At 37.0% G+C, this 16,001-nt stretch overlaps 8 protein-coding genes across 8 annotated transcripts; 7 read left to right on the top strand and 1 right to left on the bottom strand.

The window, feature by feature from the left end:
- Positions 1–1,360: 1,360 nt before the first annotated feature.
- On the top strand, positions 1,361–2,040 carry GCK72_009567 (uncharacterized protein; the record flags this gene model as incomplete). Its single annotated transcript, XM_003113182.2, has 2 exons — positions 1,361–1,862; positions 1,919–2,040. The coding sequence occupies 2 exons, from the start codon at positions 1,361–1,363 to the stop codon at positions 2,038–2,040; spliced, it is 624 nt and encodes a 207-aa protein (XP_003113230.2).
- Positions 2,041–4,501: 2,461 nt separating this feature from the next.
- GCK72_009566 (uncharacterized protein) lies at positions 4,502–5,498 on the top strand (the record flags this gene model as incomplete). The annotated part of the gene is made up of 4 exons (XM_053727438.1): positions 4,502–4,629; positions 4,682–4,965; positions 5,011–5,172; positions 5,221–5,498. The coding sequence occupies 4 exons, from the start codon at positions 4,502–4,504 to the stop codon at positions 5,496–5,498; spliced, it is 852 nt and encodes a 283-aa protein (XP_053587015.1).
- A 1,878-nt stretch (positions 5,499–7,376) lies between these two features.
- GCK72_009565 (uncharacterized protein) lies at positions 7,377–7,868 on the top strand (the record flags this gene model as incomplete). Its single annotated transcript, XM_003113349.2, has 2 exons — positions 7,377–7,671; positions 7,717–7,868. 2 exons carry the CDS (start codon positions 7,377–7,379, stop codon positions 7,866–7,868), a joined length of 447 nt encoding a protein of 148 aa, XP_003113397.2.
- A 2,497-nt stretch (positions 7,869–10,365) lies between these two features.
- GCK72_009564 (uncharacterized protein) lies at positions 10,366–11,020 on the top strand (the record flags this gene model as incomplete). Its single annotated transcript, XM_003112877.1, has 3 exons — positions 10,366–10,596; positions 10,671–10,881; positions 10,929–11,020. 3 exons carry the CDS (start codon positions 10,366–10,368, stop codon positions 11,018–11,020), a joined length of 534 nt encoding a protein of 177 aa, XP_003112925.1.
- A 583-nt stretch (positions 11,021–11,603) lies between these two features.
- GCK72_009563 (uncharacterized protein) lies at positions 11,604–11,875 on the top strand (the record flags this gene model as incomplete). The annotated part of the gene is made up of 2 exons (XM_053727437.1): positions 11,604–11,618; positions 11,675–11,875. The coding sequence occupies 2 exons, from the start codon at positions 11,604–11,606 to the stop codon at positions 11,873–11,875; spliced, it is 216 nt and encodes a 71-aa protein (XP_053587014.1).
- Positions 11,876–13,284: 1,409 nt separating this feature from the next.
- GCK72_009562 (uncharacterized protein) lies at positions 13,285–13,958 on the top strand (the record flags this gene model as incomplete). The annotated part of the gene is made up of 3 exons (XM_003112826.2): positions 13,285–13,534; positions 13,584–13,685; positions 13,741–13,958. The coding sequence occupies 3 exons, from the start codon at positions 13,285–13,287 to the stop codon at positions 13,956–13,958; spliced, it is 570 nt and encodes a 189-aa protein (XP_003112874.2).
- A 359-nt stretch (positions 13,959–14,317) lies between these two features.
- On the bottom strand, positions 14,318–14,648 carry GCK72_009561 (uncharacterized protein; the record flags this gene model as incomplete). The annotated part of the gene is made up of 3 exons (XM_053727436.1): positions 14,318–14,353; positions 14,400–14,585; positions 14,637–14,648. The coding sequence occupies 3 exons, from the start codon at positions 14,646–14,648 to the stop codon at positions 14,318–14,320; spliced, it is 234 nt and encodes a 77-aa protein (XP_053587013.1).
- A 540-nt stretch (positions 14,649–15,188) lies between these two features.
- GCK72_009560 (uncharacterized protein) lies at positions 15,189–15,836 on the top strand (the record flags this gene model as incomplete). The annotated part of the gene is made up of 3 exons (XM_003113309.2): positions 15,189–15,194; positions 15,249–15,617; positions 15,660–15,836. 3 exons carry the CDS (start codon positions 15,189–15,191, stop codon positions 15,834–15,836), a joined length of 552 nt encoding a protein of 183 aa, XP_003113357.2.
- Between the last annotated feature and the right edge of the window lie 165 nt (positions 15,837–16,001).

Raw genomic sequence — 16,001 nt, 5'->3', positions numbered from 1 at the left:
GTTGTCTCGAAAGACGCGGGTTTCAGGCGACCTATACAACTTTGACTATAGATATACATCCGAAAAAGCATTTCATGTCTGTAACGGTTGGTTGAATTAATCCGCAGGTATGTTATGAGCTCATTGAGTTCTAGCATGGGTTTAGTTCGCTGCTAGAAATGATCAAATTCTATGCACATGAGACATTGTTGGGTTCTCATTCTGTTTCATTAAACATAGAAAGTTTGCTGGCCTAATAAGAAGAACGTCGTAGTAAGCATCGGTGTTTTGATTCGTTGAATCCAGGCCGTTATTCCGCATAACACTTCATACCACAAGTTCTTGTTTCAATTTTCTAAAAGATCTCACTTTCATCAAAGTCGAACCATTAAATTAATTCCCTAATTTGCTCAAAAGTTGGGAAGAATCGAATGCAATGTTTCCGTAGGTAGTATTTTTTTTTGCATAGTCAACGTCGACGACTCATGTTCTCATTTTACAAAAAGATCTAGCAAGAGCAATGTTTTATTTGCCGATTTACTTGTGCCCTTCCTCTCTCCTTCATCTCCGCCCAACAACTTTATTATTCCACTTTTTGAGAATAATCGCTTCAAGATCATATGGTGTGTACATCATAGCACGGAGACTTCTATTTTCAAGAGTTTTTTCAAGTTATGTCATGATGTATATCGAATTACTTTTTTCGGATTTTGACTGAGCACCCACCACTAAGTGGCCAGTCTCGACGAAATCTAATTGTCTAATAATCCAAAGTTCCGATTTGTTGTTCTTTTTTCCAGGAAAGTGTAATTGTATTTCTCCCGTTTTTCTTTCTCTTCTTCTTCAAGATTCAAGAGTATTGACGTTCTAATTACAAACGTAGAAACCTTAAGACGCCTTCCCTCTTCATCGCCGTTTGTTTGAAGCCGTCCTCGTCTTCTTTTTCCTCTTCTTTTTTTCCTTCTGCTCTCCTCATGTGTTGTGCTTTTACGTTGTTGCTCGTGCGCACTCACACTCACCCATTCTTTCTATCTTTCTCTCTTTTAGAGCCCTCTCCACTCACATATATTCATCTCTCTTTTTTCTCTCTCATCTCTTCAGCCTTCCACATCGTCACGTCGCGACGACGTCGTCGACGTCGACGTCTTATATATTTCTTCCTCCCATTTCGAATCGATTCGCCTCTTCATCTTCATCTCATCGCTTCTTTTTTTCTTCTTCCTTTCCGTTTTCTTTTATTTTTATTTCCATCTCATCCCTATTCTTTCGTCGGTTTGACTTTTTATTCCATTTCTACTCCAATATATTCTTTTTCTCTCCACTCCACACACGTCCAAAACCAATTGTTTCTTTTTTTCCGGTTGCGACGGGAAGTCAGCCGATGGGCTACATGGGTTGCTGGTGTAGTTCAATTGGTCGGAAATACAGTGGAACCGTTTCCCCACAACGGGCGGTAACATGTGAGCCACTAACATTCGAAATGGTTCATTCATGGAGTCAATCATTCGATACGCTAATGAGCTACAAAACTGGCCAGAAGTATTTTGCCGATTTTCTCAAAAGTGAGTACTCCGATGAAAACATTCTATTCTGGCAAGCATGTGAGGAGTTAAAAAGAGAAAGGAATTCGGAGAAAATGGAAGAAAAAGCACGGATCATTTACGAAGACTTCATTTCAATCTTGTCACCAAAAGAAGTCTCCCTCGATTCAAAAGTACGTGAAATTGTGAACAATAATATGGGACGCCCAACTCCAAACACATTCGAAGAAGCTCAAGTTCAAATATATCAGCTAATGGCACGTGACAGTTACCCACGTTTCTTGACCTCCTCAATGTACAAAAGTATGCGTCAGTCCTTCGGAATCGTCGAGAGTGACGTTGGTGAGTTGTTCACATTTTCCCATTATTCTCAACGACCTAACTATTTCAATTTCCAGTTGACAATGAAAGGGAACGAGAGGAAAGAGCTGAACGGGCTGAACAAGAAGAACTTTCTCGTCTCAACAGTACCAATGCTACGGGAAGCTCGAAAGAAGTCGATGTGAGTATTATTTTCTGAAGTTCTGGAAAAAATGTTATGGGAAAAAGACATAAAAAAGAGAATCAAAAGAACATTCGGATGTAATTACCCGGCGGAGCCCAAATAAATGTAGATTTACGAGGGAAAGAATATATGTATTAAGTCAAATAAGAGAGTGAATCCATCAAATCGAATAACTTTTAGGTATAAATCATCCACTTAAATCATCGATTCAATCTTCTTTTCTCTGCAAAAAAGAACGAAACCATTATCCTGTCATTATCCATTAAACGGTTTGTTGCAGAAATCAAATGATCAATTCAAAGTTTTTGTTTTTTGCAGGACTCTTCCCCTCAAAACAAAACGGCAAATATTTTGATTGAATCTCGATAATTCAAGACAATCGTTGTCAATGGAAATTCAGTTTTGAAACAAGGTGAGACATTGTTATTTCGTTTGTTTTATAGTTGAGAGGAATTTTTAAAATTAAATTCTGCTGGGCCCATTTATAAAGAATAACTGTTGTATTTAATACATTTTTATGACAGTTTAATGCGCATTAATAAGGGGTTACGGTAATTCCTCATACGGTATATATAATAATATTTTTGACATAAAGATTCTTATATAATTTCAGCAGGTTTCCAGGCACGAATAAAACTGGGATATAGAAAAATGACTGTTGTCAGTCTTAAAAGAGATAAGATAAAACCAATTAGGGATTCCAGTTTTTTTTTTAGTTTTTCGGTTATTTGAGTAATGTAGTCGTAGGCAACTACTGTAACACAAACTTAATGGACAGATTTTGAAAAAAGATTTAAGAATTTTAGACCTAGTCACTGTAAATAATGACAGTACGATTTTCATAACAAAATGCACAGTAACTGTTTTTTTTTCAGATTTCCAACATCGACCGTCCTATGGAATAATTTAACTAACCTCTCCCAACCTCTCATGATTAATCAAATCATCCATCCCATTGTCTCCATTCAAATTTTTCTTGTGATATAATATTTTTACCATTTTTTCTTAATTCAGATCTCTTTTTTCTCCGACTGATCTTCTGTTTTTCACCCCAAAACTATTTGTGTCATCTCCCATTGCCGATTTGCATTTGTAGAAGCTTCCTATTTCCTCTTCTAGTTCGCATTTTCCGTACTCTATTATCATCCATTCCTTGTGATACATCAAGACATTCTATCATTTGTCTTCCGATTCCCCTCAATTCTCCCATCTTTCACACCCACATCCATTCTTCCCCGTGACCATCTCCTTGTGAAATCTTTTCGAAATCTAGATGCCAACTAGAGCCATCTATTATTATCTTGTCCCCGTTTTCCATGCTCTCACCCTGTATTATTAAATAGTTGTCTTCTCCTTTTTCTTGTCATTTCTCAATCGGATTTATTGAAACTGTCTTCAGTAGTTTTTTTCTTGTTCATTTGGGATATTTTTGTATAAACTGGTTTTTTTTAGAAAACATCGGAAATTTAGAATAATAGAACATACAGATAAGGAAAGTTGAGAACAGAATACAAAGATCTGGGGGAAAATGTTGTTTCTATCAGAAAACAGGGAATTTTCAGGTTACAAACGATTGACGGGAAAGTCATCCGCATTTCAGTGCATTTCATTTCAGCGATTGAGCGTTCTTCCCGATTTGTACGGTCTCCGGAGAACATGTGATTTTCAACGAATTTGCAATAAAGAAAAAGAAAAGAAAGCATCAATCGAGCGATTCGAAGAGCTCAAATTATTTGTGCACATTAACTAAAGATATTCTAAATAACCATCAGGCTGTTTGCCATCCGTTCTTAGAGAGAACTAAACTTACTGAAAGTCATTTGTAAATAATTTCTTTGAAAATCATTTGTAATTTTTTAGAGTTCATTCGAAAGAGTATTATAAATTCACGACACTGCGCCGCATGGCTTTTGGCGCCTCTAATTTGTTCAAAATGGTCTCGAAGCGAAAAACATTATTTGCATTTATTTTTAGACCTGCAAAGCTCGAAAATAGGGTATTTGATCTTTTTCAACTACGAGACCATTCCGCGAAATTTCTAATAAATGGGATGCGCCTTTAAAGCCATGCGGCACAGTGTTGTGAATTTATAATACAGTAAGTTTAAAGGATTGTTGTGTCTGTTGCCTTGGTCTCGCCACGAAAACTACCTAACGAGCGCGAATTATTCTACGAGCTGCACGAGGTCCATCTTTATTTTTCGCTTTTGCCGTGAAATTTGACAGTGACGTTTTTCTTGAAGCCTGATTATTTTTCGTTATTAACGGAATACTGGTAGTTCATTCAATAGTTTATACAATCGTCATGACGCGCGTCATTCTTCGTTAACACATGTGTAACAGTTTCTTCAACGAATTCTTCGAAATACAGTGAAATGTTCAAAAATGAGCCCGTGATAATACATATTTTTAAATGTTCCTCCTCATTGATTGCTTATTCGTTAACTCGTATCTCCTCCAAGTCATTCAATTTTTAGATGCTTGGAGCTTATCCTCCAAAACCATCAACAACGACGAACAACAAGCCATCATCGAAGACTAGAGCTCGTGTAATAACAGCGGCATCTAGTGAAAGTGGTCCAAAAACCAGATCAGCATCAACTCGGTTAGTTTACCTGGTGAACACACATGGTTTTTGCAAAAAAAGTATTTTTCAGGCGTACGAAAGAACAAGCTATAACCATAACCTATCTGGGCCGTCACTCAAAAAGCGAAACTGATCTGCCTGCTTCTTCTACCACTCGTTCTAGTCGTCAAACTCCTTCAGTTGCACAGAAGAAAGGTACTCAAACTGCTCCTGTCGCTGCCAAAAACGAAGAATCCATTACATCCACATCATCACAATCACTTGATTCGTCTTTACACTCGAAAAGTTCGATGTGGGCCTCATGTATCGATGCTGTAAATCAGACTGGAGCAGTGGCCAAGCGCGAAAACAAATGTGTGTTTGTATTTTTCAATGTATTAACTGATTTATATTCTTCAGATATTCGTCGATTGAGAGTTCTTCATAAGCGGTGCAACCCAGGAAACTTTGAAAAAGATGTTGCAAAGGACGAACACGCCACACTCTTCGCGGCCAGATACCTGACACATCGGAACCTCTGGTCATTGAATGCATGTCACGCTTATCTTCCAACGATAACTAGTGAGTTTCATAGATTCGCAGATGACCTAAAATGATTTGACAATTCAGAATGCATCATCAGTGAAAATCAGACGGATGGTTCAACCGCATTGGATGCATTGGAAGCGATTACTGACACGTGTCTAGAACAAATTGTACTATTCTCTTCTACTACTCCGGGTAGAATCGGAGTGAACGTTGTTGAAGAAGAGCGAGCAGAAAAAGCGAAGGATTGTATTGCACTTTTTCGAGAAGTTGTCCGAAAACGAGACTTCTATTACAAGCAGATGGATGAGGAATCAATCTACAAGATGGATAATATATTGGCATCGTTGAAGAATGTTTGAACGAATTCAAACAATTGCTTTCAGTGTTCTCTCCTCTTTTCTTGTTGTGAAAAATGTACAAGCCACGTTGCTAGAAAACTGTGATATAATGCTTTCCACTTATCTTGCAGCGCAGCACATACTTGCCACTTCGCACATATTTTTTACTTTTACTTGCTCGATATCGTTTAATGTCAGATAAATTGTTCATGTTTAAGTGTGTCACCTTAGTCGTATATGGGACTATTCCCGTTTTTAGAGTAGTGGAAAAAGGGAAAAATTATACTCCGTAATATCCGCTTCAAGAATAGAGGGAAATTTCGTTTTTACCTGGCGGGATCGTGGAAAGTACCATTACAAATTGCAGGGGGTTGACGAAAACGCAATTGAGGAGGATGAGACATCAGCATTGTCCAAAGCTTAGCAAGAAAAATGTATATAACAACAGAAGGCGTCGAACAAAATGTTGTTTATTTGGGATTGCTGATATCAATTGCAATCGCTGAAGATCAATATGAACAAGTAGTAAAACCAACAGTAGCTTTCACATTGTTTCGATTCGATAGATAAATGAAGACGACACCACGAGTGAAAGAGTGTGCCTGAAGCTAATTGGATTATCTCATTGTAACCATGGAAATGTTGAATAGGGCAAAGCATATTTATTTCGATAGTTTCAAGGAAAATTTCATTTCTTTGAGTATACTAAAGGAACTATCATTCGGGTGAACGTTTGAAGATCTGTTCGTTCTCTGGGAGGGAACTATTTTTTGGAGAAGGTGTGAGAACGAATCCAACTCGAACATAACATCTTGTGTCCAACTTCTTCTCTGTGTTTACAAAGCTGAGGTCTTCATGATTTCTTAATTCTCTTCCGTTGGATACACTTTCTCAATCGATGCACTAGTTTTATATCAAGAGTGTCTAAAGACTAACACGAAGCTCTTACTTTCATTTGAACTCTACAATGAGTCACTTTGCACTTTAATTGTTTCCCATTTCTTTTTTCATATCGATAAGTTCTCACTTTCTGAGTCCATGTGATGACTTTCTGTCGCGAAGCGTCCGCAACGCGTTTCATCGAATAACTCTCGGAAACTCAGGGAGATTTTTTGGACAGAAGGAACTCATGTTTCTACTTGTAATATGTTTCACTCTAATCTTGCATAGTTCATCCATTTCTGTCAACTAATTGAAATGAAGCGAGGTTGGTCCAGATGTCCAATTTCAAAGCACTTCACTCTAGACAAACAGTCGTCCGATAATAAGATCTTACACAGATTCGCAAATTTCTGTTTATTAATAGATGGTTTTGACTTGATCCAGATTACTGATATTCGGGTTAATGTTTCCGTTGTGTATCCATGTTTATTTCTGAAAAATTATAAGTTACAAGAAAGTCTTACTTCCCTCTTTTGTATTTGGTCATATCTCATCCACAGTCTCCATTCTTCCTTCACCTCTTCATAACCTCAAAATCATTCCCCCTCGTATTAGTCGCGTGCCAATAATTAATCACAACCTCAACCTCACTCTCTTCCATCATAATTGTGTATAACTCGTGTTCTCTTCGTCTCGAGAAGCTTTGTCTGGACGAAGTATCTCCGCCCACATCGTTCTTCGCGTCGATCCTTCTTTCTCGGTCTTTCATGTTTGTTTTTTGTTACCTTAACAACGAGTCCCATTCACCCAGTTATTTACAGAAGTCATCAGAGAAAAGCTGATTTTAGTCACTTCTGAAAAAGAAGAATGAGCGCGGTTGGACCATCCAATCCGATAATATCTCCTTTTGAGATGAGAAAGTTGCTGAAATTATATAGAAGAACAAAACGAGCAACTGTACTTCCATTGCTTGGAGAGGCCATCTTGCTTGGTTTATCGATTGCATTCTATTATCAGATGATAGAGAAAAATCGTGATGAAGTTGGAATCCGGATAATAGGTGTAATCTCGACCGGAACCAAAGTGATCAGTTTCATTGGTCACTACCAAATGATGAGAATCGTCCAAAGAAACATGAGAAATGCGAAGCATGCATATCGACTTGGATGGACACTTCTTATCATGAAAATCGTATGTGTTATTCTGGAGTATAGCATTCTCGCAGCATTCTTGATCTTTATGAAAGTTTCGGACTTGGTTATTATCGGATGGACAATCGGATTGACTTTATATCACACAGTTCTCTCTATCGGTAAGAGTGTCTTAATATATTGAAATGCAATCGATTCATTTTCAGTTCTTCACGTTGTAATCGAGTATGCATTTGAACCACTGAAGGCCTATATCGTGGAGTTGGATTCCAAATTCTTGCCACTCCAACCTGTCAATAGTCATAGAGCACCACCCGGTCAACCAGAAGCAGCCACCGTTTCCGGAGAAGATGCATAATCTGATGATTGTTTTAATCAATCTTCCGTAATTCCTTTGCATCTCATTTCATTTTAATTGATACATTATACGACTTTACTCTCATACATTCATGCAGAATAAAACTACTTTTTGCGAAATACGGTCTATCTGAACCAATTCTTGAAAGAAATCGCCACAATCACTTTCAGATTAAATCAAGAATACCCTCTTAATTCGCAGGAAATCACTTTATCTTCCAAGAAAGGCGTTTTCTGATCTTCAGATCTTCTGATACTCGTGGGAAATGCACGTCAACACTCTTCCCAATTATGATTATTCTCTTTCTCTCTCAAAAGCATCTATCTCCACTAGAGCATGCAAATAGGATTGCTCAGCCTTTGTCTCCCTATTCCGAGATAATATTTAATCCCAAAGAAACGACTTTGATGAGAAAGAGAGAAGAAGGTTTCGACAATGAGTTTTAGTATTGTGCTACCTTTTTTTCCTTTTTTATATATTTCAAACTCATTGATTGCTTTCACCACGAAACGGTGTTTGAGCACCCAAGAAACTCATCGAACACTGTTTCTTTTTTCTAATGAACATTCCTTCTTTCACATTCTCTACGGAAATAGAACATTGATTCAAGGATAATTACCTCTGCGGAAATGGACGATCTTCCAAGAATCAATCCAGCTTTCTTCAACTCTGCACTGAAGAAAAAATGTTTTGAAAAACATCGAAAGCTTGCTTTGAAGCTGAAGATCATATCAGCTATCATAATAGCTAGTTCTATCATTTGCGCATCGATATAGAGTGGAGTCATCTGGAGTAAAGCATCATATTCGGAAAAAGAAGAAACGTTGAAAATGACGGCCTTCGTCTTGTTAGTTAGATTTAGTGAATGTGCTCTACAAATGCTCCCTTTTCTTTATGTACGGAAGTGCGAGGTTTCTGAAAAAGATGCCGTACTGTTACTACAAAAATTATCCCTCGGATATCTTTTTCTCGCATCAATACTTGAATTGTCAACATGTTGTTTTATATTCTTCAGAGGTTCTAATGAGTTATTCAACATTGTGGCCATTACGATCACAGTTATGAATTTTGTATTCAACACTACATCTGCTTCATGTGAGTTGAAGATATTCACTAGAAATGCGCAACTTCCAATGTCTAATTTCAGTGAAAATCTATAATATCCAGCACATAATTCCAGACTTCATGTTAATCAATGAGATAACTTCTCAAATTCCCGGATTCTGTTCATGAAGGTTAGAATCTTTTCAAGATTTGAATGGCTTGTTTTGAATAGAACGGTTTCAGATTCTCGCATCGCAGTGAATCTTGAACAAAACGTATCTTGTTTCTTATCAATATCCTTTCGAAGCAGTGTTGAATTTCTCTACATTTTTCTGGTTACTCAATTTGTTGTCCTTTCGATGGGCAAGCTGTTTTCTTGCAATTACAGTATCAAAAACAGTGATGTTAAGTCAAGATATATTCCATCTTTCAACCTCTTACTGATTTCATCCTCTCCCTAATTTCTTTTTTTCTGTTTTTTCTTCGAACATTTTTGTATTTCAACAAATTAATAAATCAGATAAATTTCCTACTTTTGTTCTGGTGGAAAATTATATAAATATTTTAGATATTTTCTGGTAGTTGGATAATTTTCTGCAATATGAACCAAGTTCTATACAGCCAACAAAATGAAGTCGTTGGTTGTTGAGAAGATACATGAACCGTTTATCGTTTCTCTAGACAGAACTTTTTCAATAACCTGATTGGTCTGGTTGAAATAATGTCTAATTCCCTGAAGAAGGTAACTCTTAATTTCTTTTTTCAACCTGGTAACAAGTGAATAAACCGGTTGTCCTCCTCCTTCTTCCACTTGTTGATCATCGAATGTGATGTCATTTCATCTATCTTTTGATCTATCTTCTTTCGTGTTTCCGACTATTCCTCTCATCCTTCACAATATATGGTTCTCTCTGTATAAAATGAGTCATATGGACATTCATTTCAGTAGCAAACTGTCAAAATCCCTCATTTATTGTTTTATATTTTGGAGTTTGTGATTCCGTGTCTTTATTCATTTTGGAAGTATATAAACTGAAAATGTACTTGATTTTATTGTTTTTCATGCCACTGAACAAGAATCGATTTTATGTTTGAACGCATTCAATCCTCTTTCCGATTCACATTACTTCTCTCTCTCTCTCTCCCTCTCTCTCTCACTTTTTTTTTCCATCTGTTTCATATTTCCCATAGTCCATCAGTTAACTTTTGATTTTTACTTTCTACTGTTAATTATTATAAACTTTGTTTAACCAAAGCAGTGAGTGCATTTCAAAGAATCATTCGCATTCGTTTTCGAATTGGAAATCGAACATTTTGACACGATTTTTTAAAGTATTACAGTAGATTATCCTTTTCAACATATTTCATAATATGTATTCGGTAACTCTTTTACTATTTATTTGAGTTCAAAACTTCACTTCTCATCTCTGAATTTGTCGGGTTACAGACAAAAATGAGTACCCAAATACCAATGGATCCACCAAAGCTCTTCTGCATGCCAGCTCGTCCACTTGTCTGTGGATTGGCGCTTTTTGGAGCTGTTCGAAGTTTTATTCAGTTCTTTTTTTCAAGCGGAATAGTTGTTGGACTTTCACATATTGCTGTATTGCTTCTCGACTTGCTTCTTCTGTTTGGAGCATATAAAAATGATGTTTTCGCTTTGAAATGGTCACAGAGGGTTACGGTAAGTTATTGTGTCAGATTATTTTGAGAAATCAATTTTATGTTGTTTAGAAAATTAACAAATAATAATTTCAGTTTGCCTGCGTGATCGTCTCGATTTCTCGTTTTCTCATCTACCCAGTCGTTTTCGCCAGCTACATGGCGTCTGGTCTATCCCGAAATTTCACAGGTCTTGACCCAGCAGAAATCGAAATTATCTCAAATGTAACAAGTGCTCATGAGAACTTTATGCTCGGAATGATTTCTGGATTCACACTGGAGTTTGCCACTGGTATTTCTATTGGAGGTATGTATTCAAAGGTTATTCGTTTGTTGAAACTTCCAAGTTTTCAGTTGAATGCGTAAAATATCTACTCGTTCATCGTCTCTGGGAGTACGCAAAAGCAACCGAAGCTATCTCTTCAAGCCGTTACGTCATTCCATAAATCGTTGCATTCCGTTTCTTCTGTAATTTATTCTTAATGATTGTTTTTGAGATGATATAATGATTCTTAACAAAATGAAGAAGTGATTAGAACGCGAGTTAATCTTTGAAGTCTTGACTTTATTTTCGAAAAAGGATATTACTCATTCACTTAATTCAAAGAATAATCAGAAAGAAAACCTCTCAAGAGAGTATAACAATCTTTCCTGATTTTTTGGATTTAGCACGTTTTATAAAAGAAAGATTGAACGAGGGAAAGGGTTAAGGTTGAAGAATGGAATGAGGGTCGATTAATCATTCTTATATATATAACATATGTGGGGTTTGCCCGAATCTCTGTCACAATGTCGGCATTTTATTTCATTTCCAAAAATAAAAGTTATAATCAAAAAAGTTTTCACTTAAACTCGAGTGGCGTAGCCGCGAAAAAACGCGCCAAGGCGCGTCAGCCTAAGCTGGAAAAACAATGTTTCAACATTTTTTCGTGCTCTCCTAAATGTGAAACAAAAAAACTACTTGTTAATGTCTACGTGTCCTACTTTTCAGAAGTCTGGGAGAAACTTGAAGTATAGTTATTCATCAACATGAAAGTCTTCCTGGTACGTCTCTGTCACTCGAACCATCCCTATCCTCTTTATCAATTTCCTCTCTTCAGATTTTTCTGATAATTGGAGTTGCCTTCGCAATCAAATGTTCTGAAGATGCTCACTGTGGAGTTCCTGATATTCGTGCCAAATGTGTCGATGGAAGATGCATGTTCACTCGACTCCGTCCTGTCGATCCAACTGGTCCACCATCTCGTCGTTCTGTCCGTTCCAACAGAAGACCTCTTCGCGGTGCAAACTTGAACATGTGAAGGTTTATTCTCTGGATAAAGATGTGGTTTCAATAAAGAAATTGGATTTAATATGGATATATTTTTTTCATTAGAATCCATCTTCTTGATACTTTATCTTCTATGAGAATATTCTATCTGTATTCGCTGCTGCTTTCATCCTTCTTTCGTACATATCAACATGGTTCACCTCCCCTTCGACTAGCACCGATCACAGCTGAAGAGCAGATGTTCGAGCCTTACCCGGTGCTCTTTCACTTTCAAATTTTTTAGATCGAAGTTCGTCGCAGATGGCAGCTGTCATTTCATTCCTATTTTCGATAGAAAAACTACAGTTGCAGGTGTTCGTCGTACCAGTGTCCTCTCTTTCTTTCTTTTAGAATACACAAATTAATGAAGAGGAAAATAATAATAGGTACCAAAACATTTGAGGTCTAGAAGAGAATGAGTTGAGGTTATGACTGTATAAGAACACTTCATGCTATTGGACTGACTCTAGGAATATTGGCCTAGATCATCATTCAAGAATCTTTAGTGAGCTCAGTCAAAAACTCAGATTATTGAAATGAACATATTTTTAGTTCATTTTTAATATGCTACTAATGTAGTCTTCGGCAATGATCTATGGCAAGAAACAGCAATATGTTTCATACCTTGGCTCCGTACGAAGTCATTTTCTGTGAAGAGAATTTTTCTATTTGTCGAATTTGCATATATATATATATATATATATATTTTCACACTTTTCCTTAATGTCAGGACGAAATCTGTTAGGGTCTTTCATCTGAAAAGAATAATTAATTCTCAAAGTAGGCATTATTGCCATTCTAGATACATGACTATTTTGGACAATTTTAGCTCTTATAACTCGCTTTGTTAGATTAACTTCCTTGCCAGTCTCCACGCTTTCCGCTATCCCTGGGATTCGGAAAAACGAGAAAAGTATTGGATTATATTACTTTTTAATTTTTATACGAGGCAATACAAGAAAACCTTTTTTTTTTTGAATTCCTTTTTTCCTGAATTTTCACTAAGAGAGTTATTTCTTCCTGGTATCATTGTAAATATCCAGTAAACTTTGGAATAACTCTCTCGTCTTTCGTGTGGATCGTTGTAGTTATCTTCTTCTTATCTAAAATTGTTTCTCACTTCCGATGGTAACTCTCTATCCACATTGTCTCGTTGTTTCTGAATCTATCGATGATTAATTCGCCCCGAACTCTTTTTCGGACAGGCCGTCGTGCAGCTGCGAACGAGCCGTCGACACTGAAAAACAAGGGGGAAATCTGGCTCAGTAAGGGTATCGAAAGTAGGCGGGATTTAAACTAGTATTTATTAAATCCGCTTCTTGCTATATTTCATTTTCATTCAGTTTTCTCTTTTCTTGCATAACTTTTCGGAAATCCTTTTTTAAATAATAATTTTAAAGAATGGGTCTCCTCAAGGCATCGATGGATCTCCTTCGTATCCCGTTCATTTTCTTCATCTTCAACCACGCTGTCGTCATTCCAGTCCTCGTCTCCGATCACTATTTCGTCATTGCTCTCATCCTCTGTATCATCTACGTGGCAGTTTTGGTGGCTCATATCAAAAACAATTCAGTCTGTGAACTCTTCCTGGCAGCTGTTCTCATGTATGTGACAATCCTCTCGTATTTCGAGTTCTATTTCAACAGAGAAGGTATCTTATTCTTTATGTATTGACTAGTGTTGTATCTCAACTCTTTCAGGCTTCGTCAACTTCTACTCATCGGTTCTCTTCAAATACATCACAGGAGAAAAGCCATCTTCTTCCAGCGAACCTAACTTAATTCTAATCATTGACTTTTTCGGTGAGTTTACTATCAGAAAGTACTTCATTATACACCGGAACTACTTTCTTTTTAGAGTGTACCTTGGGAGCCATCATGCTGTTCTTGCAATGCCTCGAACTAGCAAAACATCAGAAACTCATCAACTCTCTCCACACTGAAAGCAAGAAGGACAAGCCAACCGTCTGTTTTAGCAACACTCTCACAGAAGACAACGATGGATATTTCGAAGACATCTACGGAGAATTGTACGACTACAACCGTTGGATTTTACCTGACCGCTTCCTCCTCTAACCAAGTTTCGTTTCCATTCACTATCTTTCTAATCTCCTCTCAAGTACCCTTTATATGTATCTCACAATTTCTTTCTCTCTATCTCTTCTACACAATCAGTTGTGTTCGTGACTTTTGATGAATGCCCGGATGTCTTAAACTAGCAATTTTCGACTTCTAACGGGATTCCTCTTTTTTACTCATCAATTTATTCACAACCCGAATCCCTTTTACATATGCGAAACTAATCAATAATAAACAACTTCATTAGAAAATATTTACTTGTAATAAATATTTCACAGAAAACAAAAGCCGGATGTCTTGTAAGCGGTGATTCTTTTCCTTGCCGACTTCTTTTGCTGTTTTCTGTGTGAAGATGTCTATGAGGGTACGGCGAGCTCCTCGTAATTTCCATCCTGAAATAAAACCATCTCTTCATGAAAGTTCCACAGTTCTACTCACATCCTCTTTCTTTTCCACGGGAGGTTTCTCCGATTTCGAAGCCGTCTTCTTTTCATCGTTCGCACCTGCTCCACCAGCTCCCCCACCATCTGCAGCTCCACCCACTGATGATGTTTTCTTCTTTTTTCCTCCGCAGCTCACAATAAATACAAGTAGTGCAAAGTTGGCAACCAATGACAGCAAGATCTGAAGGCAAAATGAGCTGATAATTTGTACAAGAAGTTGGGGGAAACTCACTTGTGCGATCATCGTAGCTATTTTGCTTCAACGTTTCTGTATGGTGTAAAAACGATTTATACTGCATTCACCAATTCTTCGAGACCTTATATGAGAAAACAATGACCTTTCAGATCTAATCAGCAAGGGCGGCCACGCAATAAACTCGACTGGAGTTGAACAAGCAAGAATCAGAGTGTCACGTCAGTAAAGCCAAGTTCATTATTATGAACACTTTATAAACTGAACAGTCACTTAAGCTGACCGATTTCAAGTAATTCAAGTGGCTTTTTTTGAGAATATTCCAGTTTTATTTGATATGCAGATAGTATATATTCTGCCAGAAGTCTGAAGTATCATATGAAGGAAATATGAATAAGTGAGAACTATATACGTCTATTCTTCTTTTTGTTTCCATGAATTATTATACTCACTTCAGTTCAACCAGTTCAATTTTTCAAACTCGAGCGTGTTCTATTTCTCTCATCTCCGTGAGAATTATCTCTTTGATCTCCATTTTCATAAAATATATTTTCAAATTTAACGCGATTCGCTCATTCACAGAGCTATAGAATGCTAGTAAGTTCAGCCACTTTTTCATTCATCTCAATCTCGAATTTCATTTATTTTTAGCATTTCATAGCTATCGAAGTTCTGTATCTTCTCCATTTCATTGCATTTTCTGTAATTTTGCTTGTTGGATGTGAGAAGAAGAAACCATCAAAAGTTACGGAGAACTCTAGTGCCAAGAAGAATCCAGTCCCACCAAAAACGGATCAACCACCGTCTTCTCATATGTATGTTGATGTAACATGTCAACCGAAATCCGTGATGATGACTAAACAAATGACAGTAAACAATAGCAAAGTGAAATCTAAAAGTGTTAATTCTAATGAGAAGCCTATGAAAGAATCTCCAACGAAGAATCAATCGAAAAATATGACGAAAGAATTGGAAAAATTGAGAGATGAAGCAGTTAAAGAAGGGGATAAAAAGGAGGAGGTATTACAGGAGGTATTACTATTAGGATAACAATATTTCCAGGAAGATTTCGGATATGAAAACTGTGCTGATATGACAGAAGAACAACTCAAGAAAGCAAAAGCAGTCCAAGCAATGAGCAAAGTTCAAAAAGCATCAAAAGGACAGACCACCAGACATCCTTTGCCGCCAGCACACGGAAAAGTGCCCATTGTTCATAAAACAGCGATTAAAAAATGAACATGTTCGAATTTGATTTCTAGAGACATCTAATAATAAATGTAATAACATCAAAGTTTCACATAACGATGCTATTTGATCACTTCATTCTATTCCACCTGACCTCAGTTTTCCGCAATGATTACTCATCATCGAGTGACTGTTGATTTCCAGGTGTTCAAATAA

This window comes from Caenorhabditis remanei, chromosome III (genome assembly GCF_010183535.1).
Source record: "Caenorhabditis remanei strain PX506 chromosome III, whole genome shotgun sequence".
NCBI classification, from domain to species: domain Eukaryota; kingdom Metazoa; phylum Nematoda; class Chromadorea; order Rhabditida; family Rhabditidae; genus Caenorhabditis; species Caenorhabditis remanei.
Note: the sequence above shows the minus strand (reverse complement) of the source record. Positions and strands in the feature narration are given on the sequence as shown.